The sequence below is a fragment of the Pyxicephalus adspersus genome, chromosome 6, assembly GCF_032062135.1.
Source record: "Pyxicephalus adspersus chromosome 6, UCB_Pads_2.0, whole genome shotgun sequence".
Taxonomy (NCBI): domain Eukaryota; kingdom Metazoa; phylum Chordata; class Amphibia; order Anura; family Pyxicephalidae; genus Pyxicephalus; species Pyxicephalus adspersus.
This window is the reverse complement of record NC_092863.1, coordinates 20,346,825-20,370,290: the sequence shown is the minus strand read 5'-3', so window position 1 is coordinate 20,370,290 and position 23,466 is coordinate 20,346,825. Positions and strand designations below refer to the sequence as shown.

At 37.8% G+C, this 23,466-nt stretch overlaps 1 protein-coding gene across 1 annotated transcript; it reads right to left on the bottom strand.

Moving 5' to 3' along the window:
- Window positions 1-19,417: 19,417 nt before the first annotated feature.
- On the bottom strand, window positions 19,418-22,023 carry TCAP (titin-cap). The gene is made up of 2 exons (XM_072414905.1): window positions 21,806-22,023; window positions 19,418-20,768 (listed from the first exon to the last, which is right to left on the bottom strand). Exons 1-2 carry the CDS (start codon window positions 21,940-21,942, stop codon window positions 20,351-20,353), a joined length of 555 nt encoding a protein of 184 aa, XP_072271006.1. The 5' UTR covers window positions 21,943-22,023; the 3' UTR covers window positions 19,418-20,350.
- Window positions 22,024-23,466: the final 1,443 nt, after the last annotated feature.

Genomic DNA, 23,466 nt, shown 5'->3' with positions numbered 1-23,466 from the left:
TACCTGTGTCTTTTTATTCTGGTAATGGGGAGCTCTTTGTGACCAAAGAGAAAGGAACTGCATGGTTTTAATAGTACATTCTGACAGAAAGTAACATTTGGTCACACAAAAAACACACTTGAAACAGGTCTGTCAAAAAGTGACTAATTAGGGTTAAGGGGCCAGGGCTGTAAAAGAGAACACTTACAGTGAGGCTGCTTCGCACATATAATAACATTTTCATTAAAAAAAACAAAAAAAAAAAAAACATGCTTTAAATCTCAAAACATATTTTTTCCTAATGCAAAAAGTACTCCTAAAATTAAATGCCAGTTACAATTTTCTTTATTAGTGCAACCGTTTATCAAACACAAATTTCAAATAAAAACTAATCTAAAGCTAATTTTAGTGCATGCAATGTAATCCAGTTTAGTTTTTTTGACAATTAAAAAAGATGAAGTTGTATTCAGTAAATACAAACCAAATATGTCCTACCCTGCAATTTTTTTTCCCTGGAGGGATGTCAAGCAGATGGAGCAATTCAATATATATTGAGGGTGAATTTGCTGGAATGTCTAATAAATTGACCAGTGTCTTTAATTTTTTTTACACTTCTGAATAATCTTACTGTAGAATAATGGATTTCAAAATGTTTGGAACTAGTCCTCTATTCTTTTGCAGATTGATGGAACAGCAACATTTGCTTCTCTAAGATCGTGGCTGATGTCTTTCGCCTTTGACACTTTGTTAAGGCACACCTGATTTCTCCAGACCAGGAAACTTCCAAAACTTTGGCTTTCAAAGAGGTGTATACACTTGCTGATGATTAATTAAGTACATTTGAGTTACTACTTTAATTCCTACGTAAGTGGTAAGATGTACTTAATTTTTCACACATTGCTTCTGCACTTTAACTTAGTCTTTCTTAAAATATTATACCATAGTATATTGTGTTTGTGTTCATCTGAGGTTGTATGTATCTAATTTTAGGACCTGCTAAGGACCTGATGACTTTTAATAATAGTATGTCCTGATATGCAAAACCTTAGTATTAAAAGAGTATACTTATTTGTTTAAATACCTATATATATCCTGCAGTATTTACTATATAGACGTCTAGATCAGTGTTTCTCAACCAGCTTTCCTCCAAAGGTTGCTAGGGCTCCTTGAGCAATGAGTAGTTTGGGTCACTTTAATGGATACCAATGATCTTTTTGGCTATCTTTAAGGGCACAGTTCTTCCCACTGGAACACTGATCTAGACTTATAAAAAACAAAATAGGTGACCATTTACATTTATTTTGAATGGAAAACAAAGCATGTAAGGCTGGGTACACACATGCAATGATTCTCGTTTTATACGAGAATCTGGCGCGTGTATAGCGCTCGTTGTCCATCGTCTACGACAGTCCTGGTGGATCCACTGACGATGGACAACGAACGATCGTAATGGAAGTGAAGAGGGAGAGAGCACAGCGGGGTGCTGCTCCATCACTCTCCCCTCTCTATAGAGCAGAATGGTGCTGTATGTACAGCGCTCGTTCTTGCATTGTGCAGTCGTATGTCGTTGGAAAGGATCGTGAAAGATCCTTTCCAACGACAAATTGCACGTGTGTACAGTTGCACTTGTGTACAAAGCCTAAGGGAGTTCCTCACAAGGGTGGGGCATATTTATTTTTCTATATTGCATTTTGCATCCAGACGGATTAAACAGTCATCTGTGGGTCATTGTCTAGTAAACAGCAAGAATACCATGTAGTTTGAATTGTGTACAGGATTTAAGAAAACACTGCCATTTTAAAATAAACTAATCCTCCCTATGAAATAGTAAATTTTGACCATTTTTGCAGTTGATCTCTCACTGTTCGCCAAAGTGGTGTTCTGTTTAAATGGTATATTCTAAACAAGTTTTTTGGAATCATGACGCCTAGGTATTTTAGTTTGGTGGCTCCATTGGTGGCTCCAATGAGGTCTGACATACTACTGATAAGTAGAGGGCTTCAGATTTGTCTAAATTGATGGAGTATCTAGAGATTGCGCCACATTGTGTGAGTAGCTGTAGCACTGCTTGGAGACTGTGTTTTGGCTTAGCAATGTATAACATTAAATCATCTCTAAATGTGGTAAACTTAACCCTAGTGCCAGTTTAAAAAGTATTGGTGAAAGTAGGCAACCTTGGCGGTTCTGATTCTGAGGCTTCCATTGAGGGAGAGTCTCCTGTTCTTGTTCTTCTCCGGTTTTTGTATGTAGTATTTGTAATGTATGTAGATTTGTCCAAAAGTGAAACTAGCATTTAAAAGTGGCGATTCCACTCTGTCGAAAGCTTTTTCTGCATTTAATCCCAATAACATGGCCTTCCGAAGGGTGGATTTGGTCGCTGCCATCACAGCCACTATTACTGTTCGGACTCCGATCGTCGAATATCGTCCTCTCACAAACCCCAATAAGGTGGTTGTCAATAGGGATGGTAAAAAAGATTGCAATCTATTGGCCATTACCTTAGCCAGGATCTGATAACCACAATTTATTAAGGAAATCGGCCTTAAAGGAAGTCATCAAAAAAGGGTCTTTACCATCGTTGGGAATCAGTATTGTGTGGGCTTCGATAAAATCTGGGAAGGGTGTGTTATAAGATTGTATGGCATTATATACTTCTGTGGGTAGAGGAGTGTCTTCTTCCTCTATGAGTTGATATTATTCATCTAAAAAGCCGTCAGGGTTTTGTGATTTGCCAGAGTACTAATCGTTTTTTGGTCATCTGTTGTTATATGGTCTCTCTGTTCTGTGCTTTATTTGGTCAATTTGGCTTTCGCTAAAAGATCCTGCATTGTATTGGGATTAGATGGTGAGGCAGTATAATATGATAATATTGTTCAAAGGTTTCCTGTATAGAGCTTGGTGTCATGTGGTGTGTAGGACACAGGAGGTCCTTCAGGCAGTGAATATAGCATTTGGGACCCTTGGGTTTCGTCATTTTAGCCAGAAGCGAACCTACTTTGTCTCCCCATCTGAAGAATGTATTGTTTAAGTAGTGATTCTGTGTTGCCACTTTCCATGTCACATGTGAATTAAATGTAACCACTGCTTCTTCCAGTGTTCCATATTATCATCTAAACTGTTGGCCCACTGGTATTTCACAAAATTGCCAAACGTTTCGCCAAGTATGCCGGGAATCTCCAGACATATGTCCTATTTATGGACTGACAGGTTTAGGTCAATACCACCGGTGCATAATTGGATAAAGTGAATTCTGCGATGGAGGCCCGAGACATCCGTGAAAAAAGAGACTCGTCTACAAGTATGTAATCAATTTGTGAGAGTGTGGAGTTGGCTTTCAAGTAGCAGGTGTATTCTCGTGACGTGGGGTTTAAAACCCTCCATGCGTCTATTAGCAAGGTTTGAGAAAACAGGTGTTTTAAGTCTGCCCTGGGTGTGGGTATGGTCCGTGCCACCTGGTTGGAGCTATCTAGGGATGGGTCTAACATCCCAATTAGGTTTCCCGCAAAAAAAAAAATTAGGGTAATGATTTTCAAAAAGTCAATTTAGGGTAAGACTGGGAGCTTTGCATAGACAGAGCATAATGTATGGGTCAAGTACACTACATCCAGAACCACCAGAGCATACCTGCTCTCCCTGTCTAATTCCACTGATACAATTTTATAAGGTAGATTTTTCGGAGTTATGATTTTTTTCTTTTTGTAAGCTGTCGCTAAAATTTCTCCTACCCAGGAATCCCGCAGGGTGGCAGGGTCTCCTGTTTTCCAATAGGTTTTATGCAAAAATACGATGTCAGGTGATCTTCGCTTTAAATTTTTATAGTACTTCTCTATGTTTCTGTGGATTGTTTACCCCTGCCTAAATCCAGGAAAGGATGTTTAATTTAGTTTGGGGGTCTACATGAATATTCTGTGGGTGGGGGGTTGAGTCTGTCATAGTGGCTCCTGATATGTCTGGTTACAAAACCATGACCGTATTAAGTGTGGACCCATTCCCAGTGAGCTGAGGCCAGATCTATGGGTAAACATTTCCCATAAATATATCACAATGACCTCCTGCTTTTTCCGCCTGCAAATTTCCGTTACCATTTCAAACTTTTTGAACCACTTTGTTATTTGCCTACAAGAAAACTTTTGCTTATGTACACCATCTAGTGCCTTCCTCTTTTTTCTAAAAAATGCAGCTACCCTTCAGCTATGTAGCCAGGTTAAAGGGTGGTACCCTTGCTCTAGTTATCACCTAAATATGAACTTCTGCAAGTGAAACATTGAACTGGTTTGAATTGCCTAATAAGTGCAAACATTTTTAACATTGTATCTCTATTATTAAACATTGCCGTGTGCCCACACTTTTTTTTTTTTTTTCTTGGTCCTCATCCCTGGTCGGTACGGCCCCCCCTTCAGGAAAAGGACCCCGCCCGTGGGCCGCACCGGCCAATTCCGTGGTCCATATCCCCTGTACTGATCGCAGGCTCTGGGCAGTGGGCGGGGTGTCTCTGGATACAACCCGCCCACTCTCTTATCCCAGGTCTAAGCGGTGGTGGGGTCTGGTATAAAGACGTCACTCTGGGGGAGGTGTCTTCCTCTTTGAGTGACACAGGCCGGGGTGTTGTGGGGCATGCCATACCGTGCCCCTCTTCCACACCCCTGGATAGGTACCAATCTTGCCAGTGTGGATGTCCTAGCAAATTCACCCCAAAGTCTAACCGTTCAATCTTTAGAGAAATTGCAAAAAACCTAACAGCTACATCTTAAGCTGCATACACACTTGCAATTATAGTAGTTGGAAAGGTTCTTTCACGATCCTTTCCAACGACTAAGCACTTCACGATGCATGAGCAATGCTGTACATACAGCACCGTTCTGCTCTATGCAGAGGGTAGGGGGAGAGCGACGGAGCAGCACCCCGCTGTGTGCTCTCCCCTTTCACTTGCATTACGATCGTTCGTCGTTCATCATCTGTGGATCCGCCAGGACGGTCGTTCGGATGATAAACGACGTGCGCTGTACACACTTCAGACTCTCATCGGATATCGGCCCTGAGCCAATTATTGGGCGAGAACCTTTGAAAGTGTGTATGTAGGTTAAGACTCAAGGTTTGCACCAACCACACGACTTCTGGAACAATGTCCATTTGAAAGACCAAAGTGGAGATGTTTGGCCATAAACTCCCCTGTATACCAAAAGTGAAAATAAAAATATCTTAACAATGAAACCATCTGTTTGACAGCCAAGCAAATCTCAAGCAAATCTACACCAGAGTGGCTGAAAAGGAAAGTACTTAGGTGTTGCAATGGCTTAGTCAAAGTCTATACATCAGCCAAAATCAAAATTATGTGGCAGGACTTTAAGAGAGATGTGCATGAAAGAATGCCCACAACCTGCAATGTTGTGCGAGACTGATAGTCATACAGGAAACAATTACTTCAAGTTATTGCTGCTAAAAGTGGTTCTACAAACTATTGATTCATGGGATGTACTTTCATGAACTGCTTCCTCATTTTGACTTCATTTTTGCAAAAAGTAAATTATTACACAGTAGAATATATTACTGTAAATTAAAATTAGATTTATATAATTTTAGAACCTTCCTCTTTTTTATTCTCTGATTTTGTAATGTTTTATTTTGACCACTAGATGTCTTTCTTGCTTAGCTTTTGTTTTACAGTCTCAACAATATTAGTTTAGTATTGGTTTTTTATTATTTATATATAATTATATTTTTGGTCATTTTTTTGTTGTTTAATGATCTGTGTACATTAAAATAAAATTATTATTTCATTTTTACTTTTGACATTGTAATTTGGTATTTTGAGATTAGAAGTTATCACATGCAAATTCATTTAGTGGTTAATTGTTAATTGTTTCTTGCCTAATTAGCTCAGAGCTAAAAGCAACTTTTATCTTTACAACTAAGCAATTTGTTGTGAACCACATAAATCTCTGGGTAGATACTTGGCATCACTTCAAAGAAAAGCACTGTTTTCCAGTTGAACATTTATATATATTTTTATATCTGTAGCAACACACTTTGCATGTATCAGCATCAATTGTATGATGTGATCATTAGCAGTGATCTTGAAGAAGCAATTGTTGCTGCCCATTAATTAGAGAAAGGTTTTACAGACATTTTGAAACAATCTTAAATCCATGATTTTGCAAAAAAAGAATATTTACAAATAAAAACAAGGTTGCCAATCTTCACAGGCACGGACATCCCAGAAAATTCAGCTCAAGGTTAGATTATGCAATGCTCTGAGAAATTGCAAAAAACCCTTGGACTACATCTCATACTTTATAGGCATCAGTTAGCATATCAAATGTTAAGGTTTGTAATAGTACAATTAGTTAAAAAATAAAGAAGTATTACTTGTTTGGAAGGGTTTTTAGGAAAGGTCTCTTCTTAGTTGCACCTAACCAAACAAACCACAGGACTTAAAAATATTATTTGGACAGATGAGACCACAGAGGTGTCAGACCATAATGCACAGCACATTAGGCAAAAACCAAAGCATTTCAGCATAAACTCCTCATGCCGGCTGTCAATCACAGTAGTAAGAAAATTAAAGTTTCACCTTGTTTTGCAGCCACAGGACCTGGGCACTTTGCAGTCATTGGCCCTGTTTTATTAAAGCTCTCCAAGGCTGCAGAAGATACACTTTCATCAGCGAAACTGGGCGATCCATTCCAGGTTAGCTGGTTCACCAGATCAGCTTCACTGATGAAAGTGTATCCTCTCCAGCCTTGGAGAGCTTTAATAAATCAGACCCATTACGTGGAAAATGTTTTCCTCTGTATACCAGAGTATTCTGGAATTAAATGTGATGCCATCTAAGGTTTGGTCGAATCCAGGTCATGCAACAAGTAATCCTAGGCACATCCGCAAAGCTATAACAGACAACAGACTAAAAAAGAAATTGAATAAATCATTAATTATGGGGTGTATACATTTTTTTACAAGGCTTCTACTGTACATTTATAATGATGGATGGATGGAATATTTTGTGTGTTGTTTTATACCTGATGTTAAATGTAAATAATTTTAGAACCTGCTAAGGACCAAATGATTTTTATAATGTCCTTATATGTTAAATCTTGGAATTGAAAGAGGGTGTACTTTCTTTATCTCAGGACTGTACATTCTATAAAAATTCCTGTTAGTGGAATGAGATGTATGTTTTAGATCAGCAGTCGCTAACCAGTGGTCTGCGGCTCTGGCCGGAGTGCCCCCAAGTGGGGTCAGGAGAAGGATGCCGCTTGGGGGGGGCGTACCCGTCAAAGCCGACCATGTCTTCTGTACAGATCGCAGGCTCAGGAAAGTGGGCGAGTTGTTGGGAGAGTGGGGTGGTTCTGGCATCATGACGTCACTGTGGGGAAAGTTTCTTCCCCTTTAACCTTCTGAGCGGTAACCCCGAGTGTGGCTCAAGGTAAAAAAAACAGTTGATAGCGGTAACCCCGAGCCACACTCAGGGTAGCTAAAAAAAAAAAAAAATAAAGACTTGGTCTCACCGGCGTCTTCCAGTGTCCTGCCCATGCGATCTCATCCTCTGCCCGTGTCCTCTGAGCTGTTTTTATTTAAAGTTTATTAATAGATTTGTAAAATATTGGACATATTTCAGTGAGTTATGCCTAAGAATTACAGACCTTCAATGTAAAATACATTTTCATTAAAGAGAATGTACCGCTTTTAAACATAAAAAATGAAATGAACCGCCCAGGAGTGACACCCGGCTACCCGCACATGCGCGGTTCAGAGACGATAAATTTAGTGGTCCATGGGTCTGAAAAGGTTGGCCACCACTGTTTTAGATGATAAATAAACGTACAATCGTTATTAGACCCTTTCTTAGCCTTTTATAGGAAAAATAGCTCTTCCTGCCTTTATTTTAATATTGATTATTAGAAAAACAAAATCTTATTTATTATGTTTTACTTTTGGATCAGGTTCCCACAAGTCCCCCAGTAATTTTGGTGTCAATTTTACAAAGCTCCCAACTGTCCATTTTCACAGGGACAGTACCGGTATCTGGGAACTGTCATATTGCCCAGCATATTGCTGGATCATGAAAAGGCTAGTATTAGTTAAAAAGTTGTTATTTTTAAATGGTGTGGGGACTTTGTTTCTAGGGCTGTTTTAAACTTTCATTGAATGGGACAGGGGTACTATGTACCCCTGTAATCATTCCCTAGGGTAGGGGGACAGACATCTGGTGGCCCCCTCATTAAAGGGGACTTCAAGATTTCAAAAAAGCCCCCCACCCACAGACACCCACAACATGGCCCCGTGTTATGGGGAAAAGACCCTCTTCCCCAATGATGGCCCTTGCCTCAGATACCTGAGGACCTTTTATGGATAGGAGAGGAGGTGCACAGGGTTGCTGCCTCATTTCCTTACCAGGAATGTCTTAAGCCTATTGAAAGTTCTGGTTTTAATATTAGGGGAACCCTTGCTGTTTTTTTCCTGTCTAAAAAAAAGACTTTAGCCATTAAAAATGCAGAATATTGTTTCAAAGTTATCTATTTTAGGTTTGTGTGAATATGGGGATTTGGTGCAATGTTACAATTTTGAATGTGTGCAATAAAGGTAATGGAAAATAATAAATTAGTCTGATTTATTAAACTTTTTTCAGTATTCCTATAAAGAGAAATAAAGAATTGTGAGTTACAATTATCAGATGGCCCTCGTTGGCTCTATTTATAATAATCAGAATTATCAATGGAACAAAAGATGATTGACATATGTAAGATATGTAAACCTCTTCTAAGAATTAAAGTACATCTAACTGCAGTCACTAAAACCAAGCTCAGAAACTGGTTGATCATTACCTACTCATTGTTTATAGCTGTATGGCCAGTAGATTGCATCCTGTCTGTGGAACTCCGCTTATTTGGGTGTAGCATTTGGAGAGGGGCAGAATCTGAGTATCGGTAAACACAGCAGATTAGAGGCAAAGTCTGACAAGTGATTGTGAAATCCAGTTTGAGTAAAGCTACATACACACGTGCAATAATTGTCGTTGGAAACTAATGATTAACAACCAATCGTTCGATAATCTTTAACTTAATAGGTGCACAAGGACAGGCCAACAACTCCAATGAACGAGTATTGTCGTTGGAAATGAACTATTAACCACCAATCGTTTGATATTCTTTAACAAAAAAAGTGCACAAGGACAGGCCAACGACGCCAATGAACGAGCATTGTCGTTGGAAACAAATTATTAACTACAAATAGTTTGATAATCTTTAATAAAAAAAAGTGCACAAGGACAGGCCAACCACGCGAATGAACGAGCATTTTCGTTGGAAACGAACTATTAACTACCAATCGTTTGATATTCTTTAACAAAAAAAGTGCACAAGGACAGGCCAACGACGCCAATGAACGAGCAATGTCGCTGGAAATGAACGACTGTCCTGGTGGATCGGTTTGTGCGACGATCGTTTACTATCTATTGTGTGTACGGTCATGTAGTGATCATGGATTGTTCTGCTGTACACTTTCTCCAGAACACGTCACTTCATGCATCGTTCAAACAATCGTATCGAGTGTGTGTACATTTTTGGTGGATTATATTTGAACAATCGTATCCTTAGAGCATGTACAGAATTGTGCACTATATGATCGTCTAAAATAATCGTTGATCTGTCGTTAGTCATTTGTTTTCTAACGACAAATATTGAGATTCTGGGGATGGGGGGGGGGGGTTGGTAATTACTTGTATTTTTATCTTAAAAAAAGCATACTGTACCCTGTTGATCTCTAATCTCTTTCTTGTTGTTTGGGGTGATTTCCCCCCTAGGACTACTACCATGCCAAATTCCCATATAAACTTTAGCATGATTATGAAATTTTGACAGTTATTTTTTATAATTTTAAATCTATAGCTTTCATTTTTTTTCGGAAAAATAAATATAAAAGTACAGTGAACAAAACATGGTATCCCTTCTCTTTATCAACTTTCTCAGAAAGTGCAATGTTTTTTAGTCTTTGGCCCTGCATGTGCATAAAGATGATGCCAAAATATCATTCCCTTGTAGGCGATACCCACAGACAAGGACAGGTTGACAACTAAAATTAAGTAGACTGAGATAACAGACACATGCAGAATGACACGTGCAAAGTAACACATGCCAGTGATAGGCATTTTATTGTCAAGTTCTGTCGCCCTAACACCAGCCAACCAGAGCAAAAGGAAAATTTTGTGTTCTTGACATCTAGCTAAGAAGCCAAAACAATTTAAGATAAGAATATAAAAACAGCATTAGCTTCAGGCAGTCGTGAGAAAAAGAAAGTACTCCATCTTTCAATTTTAGGATTTACTTAGCAGGACATAAACCATCAACCTTACCAGGTTTCAAAAGATTTTTAAATCTAATCTTTGGTGTAAAACAATACACAACATATTCTATTGTATAATTATTTATTGTACAAAACTGACGCTATAATGGAGAAGCCATGTGTAAAATATTAAGTACACCCCTTGATTCAATGGCTTATTGAATCACTTACTTGAAATAATCATTTTCTTCATCAGTCTCTCAAAATTTTGTCCCTCTCATCTTACAACATTGCTTTAACTCCCCTGGCGTCCTAATTCTGCCCGTTTTTTACGCAAAAAGCATTATGTTGTTGTGCATGAAAATATTTTTTTCATTGTAGGCCTATAATTCCTAGGCACAGCTCACCAAAGTATGTCAAATATTTAATAAATTTAATAGTAAACTTTAAATAAAAAAAAAATCTGGTAAAGGTGGTATTATTTATATATATATAACATTGTCTTTCTAACTATTTCTAATACTGTTAAGCCCTTTATATGCCATTGTATTCTTTTTTTTTTCTTTTCTTTTTACTCTTGTATCTTATTATTTATATTATATAAAGATTTCTTTTGTATTGAGTTCAATACAGCTATTTTGTATTGAATCCAATACAAAATTATTTGAATTTTCTGCCACGCCTCCCGCCCTCACCAACTCATGCACTGATGTCACTGGGGAAACTCCAGGAACGTCACTGCATTTGCCGGCTGAAGATTGGAGGAAGAAGACGCCGCCCGAGGATGAGATCTGTTGGGCAGGATGCTGTGGGGACAAGTTAAGTTTTTAGCTACCCCGAGTGTGGCTCAGAGCTTTTTGCATGTTTTTTTACCCCGAGCCACACTCGGGAATACTGCCAGGGGGGTTAATTTATCGAGGTTTGCATGTGTTTGTTTATGCACAGCTGTCCTGTCACAGCATTTCGATCAGGTTGAGGTCTGGACTTTGACTGACCATTGCAAAACTTTAATTGTTAGCTTTCAATAGACAATCTATTGTGAATTTTCAGAGAGAAGCTAAGACCTGTAGAGTCTTATATGTAGCTTTCAGTTTTTTTGCTATTGCTCACCTTGGGATAAATTTGCTGGGATGTCTACTCCTGAGAGGATTGGCAACTCCCTTGAATATTTTCCACTTGTGAATCATTTTTCTCACTGTTGAATGATCGCCTTTTAATTAATTTGTAAATGGCTTAATAACCTTCCTCAGACTGATATGCACCAACCATTGTTTCTCTAAGATCTGAAGCTTTTCTTCCTTGGCATTGTGTTAGCAAATACCTGAATGACAGTTATTTCCTGTTATGGTGGGACAAGTTTTTTTAGTTTACATTAACCTGTCACATGCAGCTCATGGAGGCTACAAGCGCTCATGCTGATACATATTAAACAGGTATGCTTCACCGTTGTCAGTAAAAGGAGGCCTCCACCAGCAGTTCTTTGCATCAAACACTAGAATGCATGTATGGAAACAAGTTATTACAAATAGAATGGAGGAGATTAGCTGCACTGATATTAAAAAGAGGAAAACTGTATTTTTGTATTAACATTTAAAGGGGAGTAGTAGTAAGAGTTGAGCATAAACAAAGTAACACATATAAAAAGCGAAGAATATTAATCCACCAGTAAAATTCACATTGTATAGGTCCATGGGGAGGGAGAGGGCATGAACAGAGGGCAGAGAGAATGTCATGGCTCCAACATTAAATTAATACAGGAGATGAATTGGCTTACATACTTCAGGCCAGATCCAACCATGCGCTAATATTCCGGGGAGATTTCATAAACTCCCTCCAGGAGTCCCTCCAAGTTTAGGCCAGGTGCCTTTATTGCTAGATGTGAGGATCTCCATGGGCATAATCTCATTGACCCTATTGGATCTCATTGGATCTAATTTCCTCTAATTTACTACCAATGGAGGACTCCCAAAATCAGTAGGAAGGTAGGTACATAATCAGAGGGGGCAGCACTGAGCATAAGGTAAGTAAAGGGTACGTGGAATACCCACACCAAATGCCTCAAACACCCTCAAAGGGCAGATAAAGCATTACCCTGGATATAGGGAACTTAAATGATCCAGAGAGAAGGGATAATAGAAGAAAACTGGCTTGGCCTCTAATTATCCACTACCCTTATACAAAAAATGTTGAGGCCTGGGGAGATCATTTTGGTAAAACCCAGATTTTCCAATTCTGGAATTTGAGTAAAAAATGTCAAATTTTAGGGCACAATAGGAACAAATTTGTTTGTTTATACCTGCTACTGAATCCTGCAATGTCACGTTGTGATCCTTCATAAATAGTTTTCCCATATGTTGCTAACACGTTTTGCCACATTTCTCCTATTTTTTTTTTTTTTTTTTGTGCAAAATCAAGTAGTTTCTTAATCCAATTCCAAGAATCTGGGACAGTATGCGAAAACATCACCAACATCTGATTTTTTTTTAACTTTTTAGGATTTGGATGGAGGATAAGAAGAATACAGTAAGATTTGCTGGCCCTTGTTTGCTATCAGATCAGTGGAAAGAAATTTCTTCATGTGCTGAATAAGGGTAGATGGTAAAAAAAATGGCAAACTGGCAAATCATGCCTAAATAACAGGATTTTTCGGGATCATATGTTAAAAAAAGTACAAAACAGCTTTATTCAGGTAAAAACATACTCAGCAATCCATATCAATGTTTGGTACAATGAACATGATACTAATGTGTTGCTTCTATAATGAGAGAAGTTGGTAAAATTAGTCTAAATCCTCTAAGCAGCTATGAACTTAGTCCCCATGACTTGAAGTTCTCAGGGCTGTGTGGGAGTCAGAGGTAGCTTCACTGGGCCAGGAGCAGCCTTCCAAAAATGCTTTTTTTTGTGGGTGTTGCCACACTGTACCTCTTTATTTCCACCACTCTCCATTTCATCACTCTCACCCATTCTCTATATATTCTCTAGAACAGTGGTCGCCAACTGGTGGACCGCAAGAGAATTTTGGTGGTCCACAGAAAAATTTGGACATTAATATTAAAACAAAAATAATATTTTAATAAATTCTTTTTTCTGATTGACAATTTTCACCTTTATATTGCACTAAATTCAGGAACCGTACTAGAGACAGAAAAACAGGAGAGGCGCAGCGTGACGTCAGTGTAGTCTTAAACTGTATGAGGCAACCGTTGCCAAGCCGTACGCTTCAGTATTGTTTTCACCGTTACAACAGTCACCCCGCTCCTCCAATACTGATTCTCATCCAATTGTTTTATTTGATTTGTTTCTCAGATGATCTTTTAGGTAAGTATGACCTTACTGTGTATTTTCTTTAACTGTTATAGTTAATGGCATCAAATAGTTTGTATTTGTTAACTATCATTTCCTGTTTGGTCACTTAACCGTGAGCTGATCAATGAATCAGAACCTCCACAGTCCTCGTCAGGCACCATTAGGAAGATCATTATTTTACAAATGTATTGATCAAAAAAAATCATATTAATGGTCAGTGGGATTTAAAATTATGAATTTAGTGGTCTGTGAGGCCCGAAAGGTTGGAGACCACTGCTCTAGAACGCTGTCATCATTGTCTGAATATGCCATAAAATTGTTGCTGTTTTACCTGCAAATTCATGAGCCCAGATATTTACTCCTTCACTACAACCACTATTACCATAATTAGCACCACTACTACCACAAAAACAGCTGCAGAACTAAGACAGCAAAAAACAATTATGCCACAATCTCCTCTTCAGTACTTCTGTCTTGCAGTTTTTGTTGATAAATGTTGTGTGTCATCACAGCTCTTACAGTTACCTGTCATTTATCCAAACTTCTTGTCTGCTTTTTCTGAGAGACAGGAGTACTTTCTGAAAACAGAAAAGGGAATTGAGAAACTGTGCCCACAGAGAGAGTGGGTATGAGTATACCCAGAGCAGAGGAAGCAGATATACCCTGGATCATTGTCTTCATCTCCCTGCTGTTACTGAGATGATGAATGAGCCAATCAGTCCACAAGGGGTGAAGCTTAGCTGGAACAAAATTGACTCTTGCCACCTTGTGAAAAGTATGGACATGTTCTGAGCAGGCTCCATATCAATTTTCATTTCAATTTTTAAGGAGCAACAAGAGGACTTGAGAAAAAAAGATCTAGAATCAGTAACACAGGCTAGAGGCCTAGTAAAATATGTCACCGATTTTAGGGGCATAGTAGTCTTTTCTTAGAATTAGCACTGGATTTGCCTCCATACAAAATGTGAATGAATACATCAGGCATTACCCCACATGCCATCTAATGGTCCACCTAAAAACATTATTCACCACTTTCTGCTACCAAAGAGCGCCCCCTGCCGCTCATCTTAAGGAAAGGCTCTTTGTCATTTCAGGAAAAATGATTATGAAATGTTTGTTGATCTGGCCCAAAGTACCATCATCAAGTCATCAGGACCCTGCACATGTACCTTAAAATTTTGCAAGAAAAGAACATTGGCTACCACTGGGATTTTACATTTTTTTTTGCTATTTTCTTATCAGAAGAAACAATACTCTATGCTACTGACCCGACTTCTAAAAGAAATTGCTTTTACTCTTTAGGGTAGATGCCTCTTATGTATTACTCGGCTTCCATCAGCCCATCTTCTGACGCTCTGACGTTCTCTCAATTACTCCACTACACTTACCTCTCCAGGAAAGCCTCTTCAGTTCCCCACCTTCTCCAGAAGCTGAAGTATTGCATTCCTTTAAGTATATTTGTATAATTTTTAGGGACCACACAAGTGTCTTTCATGTACGTTTGGAAATAATTTATCGCACTGGAGAATGCTAATATGGGATTTCACCTTATATTGTTTTTTTTTTTTTTTACATTGGGAGGTGCTTCCATTACACCTTTATTAGACTCATTTGCCCAGTATTTGGAATTTCTTCCCCCTCCCCTTTGGAACCTTTAACTTTTTATCCCCATTGCTATTCTCCCATGCTTTTTGTATTGACGAGGGCCTTAAGCCCTTCTAAACTGATTTGCTCCCTTCCACGTGTGCTTGTGAACTATATTATACCTAAATTTTGTGTGGATGGTCCACTGATGGTCCCCTTCTTTTTTTTAGTTTGCTATGTACTTTTTTATGTTAGTGATGCTCATACTTTTCTTTTGTTTGTTATGACCCTTTACACTACTAAATTATTAACCTATGTACAGACTGATTGAAAGGTTTTGCCTTTCTCCCACTGGTATTTTGCATGTGGGTTGAGAACTCAGTGTGTTGCTTTCTTTTGCCTAATGTTAGAAGTGAGGGATCTACCAAGGGGGGTTCTTAGATTAACTAGTATTGACAAGTGCCAAGCCTGGGTGAGTATACAATAAATGCACAGTGTGACAATGAGCAGGCTTTTACTCCCCATCTTCTTTCCATCGCCGTTCTGAAGATGGTACTATGTTCCACATTTGGTGGTTGCCCCAAAGAAGTGAAAAGTACAAATTGATCAGCGCTATTTTCCATATTGACTTTTGGTGGAACCCCCTGGAGGCCCTACTGGATAAACCAATGACCATAGTTTCTAGAACACAGAAACTAATTGGCTTTATTTTCAGTGGCACTAAACAAACTATTGCTCACTCATGGAAAACCCCTTTTCTTAGTTTCCAGGCAGTTCTTCACAGACTGAATGGTATTATATTTATTGAAATGTTAACTTCTATTGTACTAGATAAACATGATAAGTTTGTAGCCATTTGGTCTCCTTCGACTATATTATACAATGAGTATAGTATAGCAAGTTTCTGTTGCTCTGTCCCATGATTGCAGGATTTGGTTTTGATTTGGGGGATCTCTTCCGTCTAACCTTTTTTTTTCCCCCTCTTTATTTATTCCTTACTTAACTTGTTTCTTCTGTTTTCCCCTGATCCAGTAGTTGCTGTTGGTCTCTTCTAAAACCATTTTTGTCTTGCCAGTTTTATTTCAACCTGATGATGACATTTTCAAACTTGAAAACTATCAATCTCTGGGACAAATTCAATTTTATTTGCAAGAGGAACATTTGTCTATGTGTAACTGGAAATAATTGCTGTGATATTTATTTTACTTGGTTAACAGTCAAACTATGAGAAAAACTGACAAGCTTTATTAGCAACAGTGGATGAAAATTTTAATAGGAAATCATTTCTGTAATTCAACTTTGATAATTGTTTAATTTTTTTTTTTTACGTCCCCAATTCCCCTTTTTGTAAAAGAGCCTGGCTGATGAAACAAGCATACCCTAAATTTCCCAGAAATTAAAAATAAAAATATTATAAAATGTGAGACATGGGTTAAAGGCATGGAACAACAAAGCCATGTCCACACTCCTATTTCATGATCACTGAATAATAATTTATTTCTTTTGAATAAGACTACTGGGGCAGAAATGCACTTTAATTCTCAGTATCTCCTATTTGGACAATTAACCAATATGTTAATTTTTTTTTTACTTTTTTTCTTTCTTATGCAGTGTTTCACCTATGTTGGGTTCACATAAATTTTAACCAGACCCTAATTCATAGCACAGAGTATGGTGGGCCAGGAAAAGAGGTTAGCAAACATACCTTTTATTCCTGTACTATACCTTCCCTTATTAGTTCCCTTATTTTAGTGGGGTCCCAAACATATTTGGCAATTTTTTTATTTATGTTCTCAAATGTAGTCCAAGGTCAGTCATGTTGTTCAGTGTTGTAATCCATTCTCAGTTATGTGTAACAAAGTTATGTGTTATACTGTCACTGTTAAATGACAGAGTATCCATGTGCTATTTCTGCAGCTGACTAAATCAATCAAAATCTGCATATGACCCCAGCACTGCATTTCAATAAATTATGTGATGTTTTAAAAAAATGTATGCAGTTTTACATATGGTACCCAAGACCAAAAATGTGTTTGAAAATATTCTTAGAAAATATTTCAACCTAATTGGAACATGACTGCAATGCATACTTTTGACAGATTGTCAGCCCTGAGAAAAAAACGGAACAAGTCCAGTTTGTTACGGCTTGACTCATTTATCAACCTCATCTCTAAAGCTACGCACACACGTCCAATGGTTCTCGCCCGATAATCAGCTCAGGGCCGATATCGGATGAGAATCTAGCGTGTGTACAACGCCCGTCATCCATCGTACAAACGACCGTCCTGGTGGATCTATGGACGATGGACAACGAACAATACTAATGCAGAGGAAGGGGGAGAGCGCTCTGTCGTTCTTCCCCTCCCCTCTTTATAGAGCAGAACAGTGCTGTATGTACAACACTTGTTCATGCATCGTGCAGTGCTTAGTCCTTGGAAAGGATCGTGAAAGATCCTTTCCAACTACTATATTTGCACATGTGTATGCAGCCTAACTGTGTGCAGCAAATATGACACTTGCATGCATAGCCCCAACTAGATTCTCAGGCATATGTTTGATCCCTATTTATTTGAAATTTGCCAAACTTTGAAGCAACAGTTTTTCATTTGTACTGTATATTTTTATTGTTTTTTGTACATCACATTGGACTATTTCACATTATGAATACTAAAGCTTCTATGGGATATCCTAAAAAAGAAATATGTGTCTCCTTTTATTACATACTATCTTAATTGTAGCCTGTAGCCCATTGTTTTTTGCATTGTAGGTATATCTATCTATCTATCTATCTATCTATATAGATATATATATTTATATATATATGTTTAACAAATATATATTGTTACTAATGCTTATAGATTGATTCCTGAAGCAATATCCAGGTCCTAAATAAACCATAGAGACACAGATAATGGGAGATCTGCTATACTGCATTTGAAGAATGCAAATAGTACAATATATATATATATATATATACAGTATGTATACATGTATACAAAAGACTGTATACATGTATGCATGTACTAACCATTTTGAATTAAATGTTGATTTTTGTTTGATACATGCCTTTCAGATCCTGCTTTACTATATATTGCATTTTTGCATTATTGAAAGAAAAGGCACTGTTCAAAAGCCAGTTTTAGCCTTCTACTATTCTCAAGGCTGAACCTTCTGAAAATGCTATGACTACCCATTTTTATATATCATTCCCAATACCCATGTATGGACACCTAAAAGTTGTTCTGCCAATTGTATGTACTGTTCCATGAGATTTTATGGAACAGAAATTCTCCCAGCATTAAACAGAAACAGTATATCTTTCATGGGATTAAGGGGATTTACAGTAATATTAGTTGATAGCACAGCTGCAACATTTTATGGGATTGCCTTTATCCACATTAAATGATCCTAAATAGAGACTGACATCATTTCTATTTAATAACAGTAAAAAGACAAATGCCGTGCCTCCAATATACATCTGTCAAATTCACAATCCTGTGCCACTTTTTTTGCTACAATATAGTGCGTTTAGCTTTTAACCATTTATCTTTGATTTATAGAATACATATGAAAATGACATGTTTTCATAGTGGAACGAGCATTCAAAATGTTACAACCCTACATAATACATAAATTACACATATTGATATTGGGGCATGTTTGACTTTGCTTCCCCTTATTTTGCCAGTCAGTAGAAGGAAAAATGTATCCCGGTGTTGAAGCATTACCTCCTATATTAGTATTCAATGCCATGACACTGGCATCACTAGAAGAAGGCAGGTCGCAACATTTGTATCAGAGGGCCACTTACTTGACATAACGTTCCATGTTCCTTACCGCCAGCCAACTTGTCCTACCCTAAAACCAGCATAGGTGCATGAGTCTTTCACACCCCTAACATAGAATGGGGTCCTCCTAAAGGAACAGGGCAAAATGGACAATCTTCTGGTCTTCTGCTGGTCTAGTGTGACTCTCACCCCACAAATAAGGATATCGTCTAAGAATGTAATTTTGAAGTTAACTTTTCTGCATTTAAATATCACATTTTATTACAAAATAGTGAGAACCACATACTTATATCTGGTAGTAAAACTCAGAGGAACTTGACTTAAGAGACATATAATACAAGAACCAATATTAACGTTAACTTATCAAATTTCCCCTTTGTGCTCTCAGAACCAAAAAAAAAAATGAGTTTCACAGCATTTTATAAATTGTATTCTTTTATGATAAAAATAGACATATGCATAATCAAATGTTTATATATATATATATATATATATATTCATTTTATTACACCATAAAAGTTATAAATATATTTATAGTTACATACAAAACTGTGTAAAATATATGTTATTAAAAGCAACGCAATGTTGTCTGGAAAAAATAGAACCTATAGAATGGCAGAACTAGCTGTAAATAATAGCTTGCATCCCAATATAGATGTTTCCTAGCTAGACTTTGAAATCATTTCAACTTTACCACCCAATGTTCTCATGACTTTCCATTTACCTTCTAACATCTAGTACTGTCTTTTACCATTTGTATAGCTTATTAACTGTAATTTAAGAGCAGTAACATACATCAATGTGTAGCAGCTCTGTGAGGATGGGATTAAAGGATTCTTCATAAGAGCCCCTCTAGACCGTTTCAAGTCTACACTTGCCTTTACCCACAATAACTCATTCCAGAGTCCATGCTAAATGCCTACAGTGGTGTTATGACCTGTTTATCACAAGCATATTTTACCATACATGTTTGATAACTTTGATTTTTTAGCATCTAAACTTGTCAAATTATTTATTCACAGCAAATACAACCTTTTAAAAAATTGAGCAGGTAGGACAATTACAGAATATATTCAAATTTCATCAGATATAGTTCATTTTAGTACCTATCATGACTTTGAAATAAATGTGTTTTGATTTTGGCTCTATATACAATAGGAAACAATCATAGTGTGGTTTTTGATTCAAAAATATATAAGGTTTTTGTATACATAGATATAATTATAGATAATTCTATTACAAACAGAAATATACAGTGCACATACACACAAAAGGAATTTGCTAAATGGTGAACTGCTGTTGGGCATCACCACAGTAAGTGCGATACTAGTGCAAACAATATGCAGACACACTGCATCTAATCTGGCCTTTCTAAGACAAAACTACACAATGTTGCCTCATTCCATCATAGCTTATTAACCTCTCTGTGCCTCCTGGGACAGAGACCTGGAAAAGGAACTTGCCAGTCCAGGCTTGGCAAACTCCATGCGTGCTGGCTGCATCATTGGAGGGAGCTCTTTGGTGATCTGGGAGACTGGGATTTTGTCCTGGCAAATACCATCACTGCCAGGGTTTGAGAGAGCCCTCTCGAACTCAATCATGCTGCGTAACTGAGGTGGTGTTGCCATGCGGTCCATCTTGACAGTGAGATCAGCTGGTTTGAAAATAGGCAATGGCAGCATTTGCTGGTATGGCAAGTGGTATTGGGTATAAGGGTGACCTAGGCGGCCCATTTTCATAATCTGTGCTGGAGAACGCTGAACCAGGAAAAACGTCTGACCCTGTTGTGTGAAACTTTCTCTCCTATGGATATCAGCATCACGAGCAGTGCACCTGTAAAGCAAAATGTAAAAACAAACCTTGCTATTAGAAATGGCTATGCAATGAATATCTAATATGATACCTTTACCCAATGAATTTATTCTAGCTAATTTAGGTCCACAGATAGCTACCTAAGACATGATCTTATGAAGTGATCTATTAAATCAAGGATATTCCCTTAAAAAGTATCATTAAGGGAAAATCCCCCCTGGGCAGCCGATCCCTTCGGGGGTGTCCTGCATCGGGTCCCACGTCGTCCCGGCATCTTTCCCGAAACCGGCGCTCCAGTCGCCGCCCTCTTCTCTTTTTTTTCCTGTTCTTCTTCCTACGTCACCCGACCCAGGTGCGAGATCGGGTGACGGAGTATGGAAAAAATAAATTTGCTGATCTCGCTGCGCATGTGAATTCCCTTTGCGCAAAAAAGCTTCTTCTGCGCATGCACAGAAGGAGCTCCCAAGGGGTACCTAAGTCAGACATCCTGGGAGGCTTTGCACTAGCTGATCGAGAATTAGGGGGCCGTGCTGCACCCCTTTTTTTAAATAAAAAGGGTGTTGCACTGAAAAAAAAAAAAACAGAATTTTTACCTTACATAAAAGGGTTGTCTACCCTTTTTATGTAAAGTGAAAATTCTGAGTTTAGGTATGCTTTGTATGTTTAAAGTATGTTTAAATAATTTGACCATGTATGCATGCATAGGAGAAGTTGATATATCCGTCCCTGAGCATACCAGGAGAATCAACTGGTCCCTTACCCAAAGAAGGCAAAGCTGTTGGATTTGTGGAAAGTTTAGGAGGTTTCATAGTTAAACACGCATATAGATAGGCAATGATCATCCTATGTTTAGGGCCAATTTATTCTTTGTGACTTTTTCAGCTGTCTCCTGGCATCATCATGAATCATTATGGAGAAATGCCAGCATTGTTCCAAAATATATTTTAATATAAAATAATAATATAAATATATATACTTTATAATATACAATAATATATATAATATAAAATATGAAATGCCATTTGATTGCTTCTTTATATCATAAAGGTAAGTCTTACCTCTCCTCTGGTCTGCTGAAAATTGATGTATCCAGCCATTTTGCAGTATAGTGCTCCTTGCGAGCCCTGTTATCTTCTTTCAACTCACAGCTTAGATCCGTTATGGATTTATGAGCTTGATATGTCTCTGGTTTCATCTTGGATTAGAGATTTGTTAACAGATTACAGTGCTTCTGATTGCTCCGCTTCCCCAGTGTTTTGCTCAGACACTCCTCTGCCTTTATATGCTCTCCTGAGATCCTATTTTAATTCCAACAATCTATATCTGCAAGAAGAGTCATCCTCACTCTCTCCATTTCCCTCACACCCACACAGTGACCACTCAGTGACACATGGGACAGTTATGGAACTATGCCAGGTCCTCACTGTTTATAGGAACATGATCATTGCACTGAGATGTGGTGATTGCTATTCATCTTTCTCATAAGGATCAGCACTGCAGTTTCCAGTCACATAAATCACAACATGCTGTCTGACTTTTACAGAAAGGTGACAGCAGACAGTGCCAATACAGGACTTTTATCCCTTTATCTATATCCTATTTTGATTAGAGAATAGTAAATTTACCTTAGAACTTATTTTTCTGCAAAATTAATTTTTATGCAATAGGTTAAATGTCACTAAATAAACTAACTAAGGGGGTTGGGCAAAAGTTGCTTAAAAAAACTACCCTCTATTCTTTTAAACTAATAAAAGAGCAATTTTTGGCACAAGAACATATTTTCAGGGGACATAAAAATCTAAATTTTGATTATTCCCATATTTCACCCAGAAACAAAATATTATGTTATATAACAAGTATTCATGAATTTATTTAGCACAGTGGTATATTGCAAAACTTAATTGAGTTCATATTGTCTAGTTCATCCCACTTAATTGTATCTCAGAGAGGATCACAATCCTAGCATATTCTTACCATGTTCGTACCATATTCATTTCTCAGTAGGCCAAGAAAACCATTTATTCTGCACGTTTGTTTTTGGGATGTTGGAGAAAACTAACCTGCCCGAAAAACCAATACAGAGAGAACAAACTCTATGCAGTATGGTGGCTAAGAGGTAAGTGCTCTGACCTTTGCAGCGCTAGGTCCCAGACTCGAATTTCAGCTAGGGCTCTATCTGCATGTTTGCAGGTTCTCCCCGTGTTTGCCTGGGTTTCCTCCCACATTCCAAAAACATGCAGTTAGATTGATTGGCTTCCCTCAAAAATTGACCTTACACTGTGTTAAAGACATGACTATGGTAGGGACACGCTGCATAATATGATGGGGCTATATAAATGCTAAGTAATAATATATACAACAAAGCAGTATGCCTAGTTAATTTTTTATTTTGCAACTGGGGGAATCAGTGTTGAATTTAGCTAAAGCTCTAGCAGTGAGTCCCCACCTCTAGGACTTAAACTTTTCATTCTCCACTGAAAACATACCCCCAGTATAGCTATACATTTAAATATAGAACTATAGAAAAATTGAAGTACAACAGCAAAAATAAAGTAATAGTAAGCAATATTTAAAGAGATATATAATTCCACACACAAACAACAGAGATTAGTTTTATAATTAGAATTACTTGAGTTTGCCTTTTGCTCATTCTGAGATTTATTAGGCCAAAGAAAGGCCAAAATTTGTATTTGGAATATTCTATAGGAACCTTTTAACT

Bases quoted from the DNA above. Each gene is read 5' to 3' on its own strand.
- TCAP (XM_072414905.1), bottom strand. From the start codon at position 21,942: ATGAAACCAGAGACATATCAAGCTCATAAATCCATAACGGATCTAAGC. The intron at 20,769-21,805 runs GTAAGACTTACC...TTTGCTTTACAG, and splicing joins TTCAGCAGACCAGAGGAGAG to GTGCACTGCTCGTGATGCTG.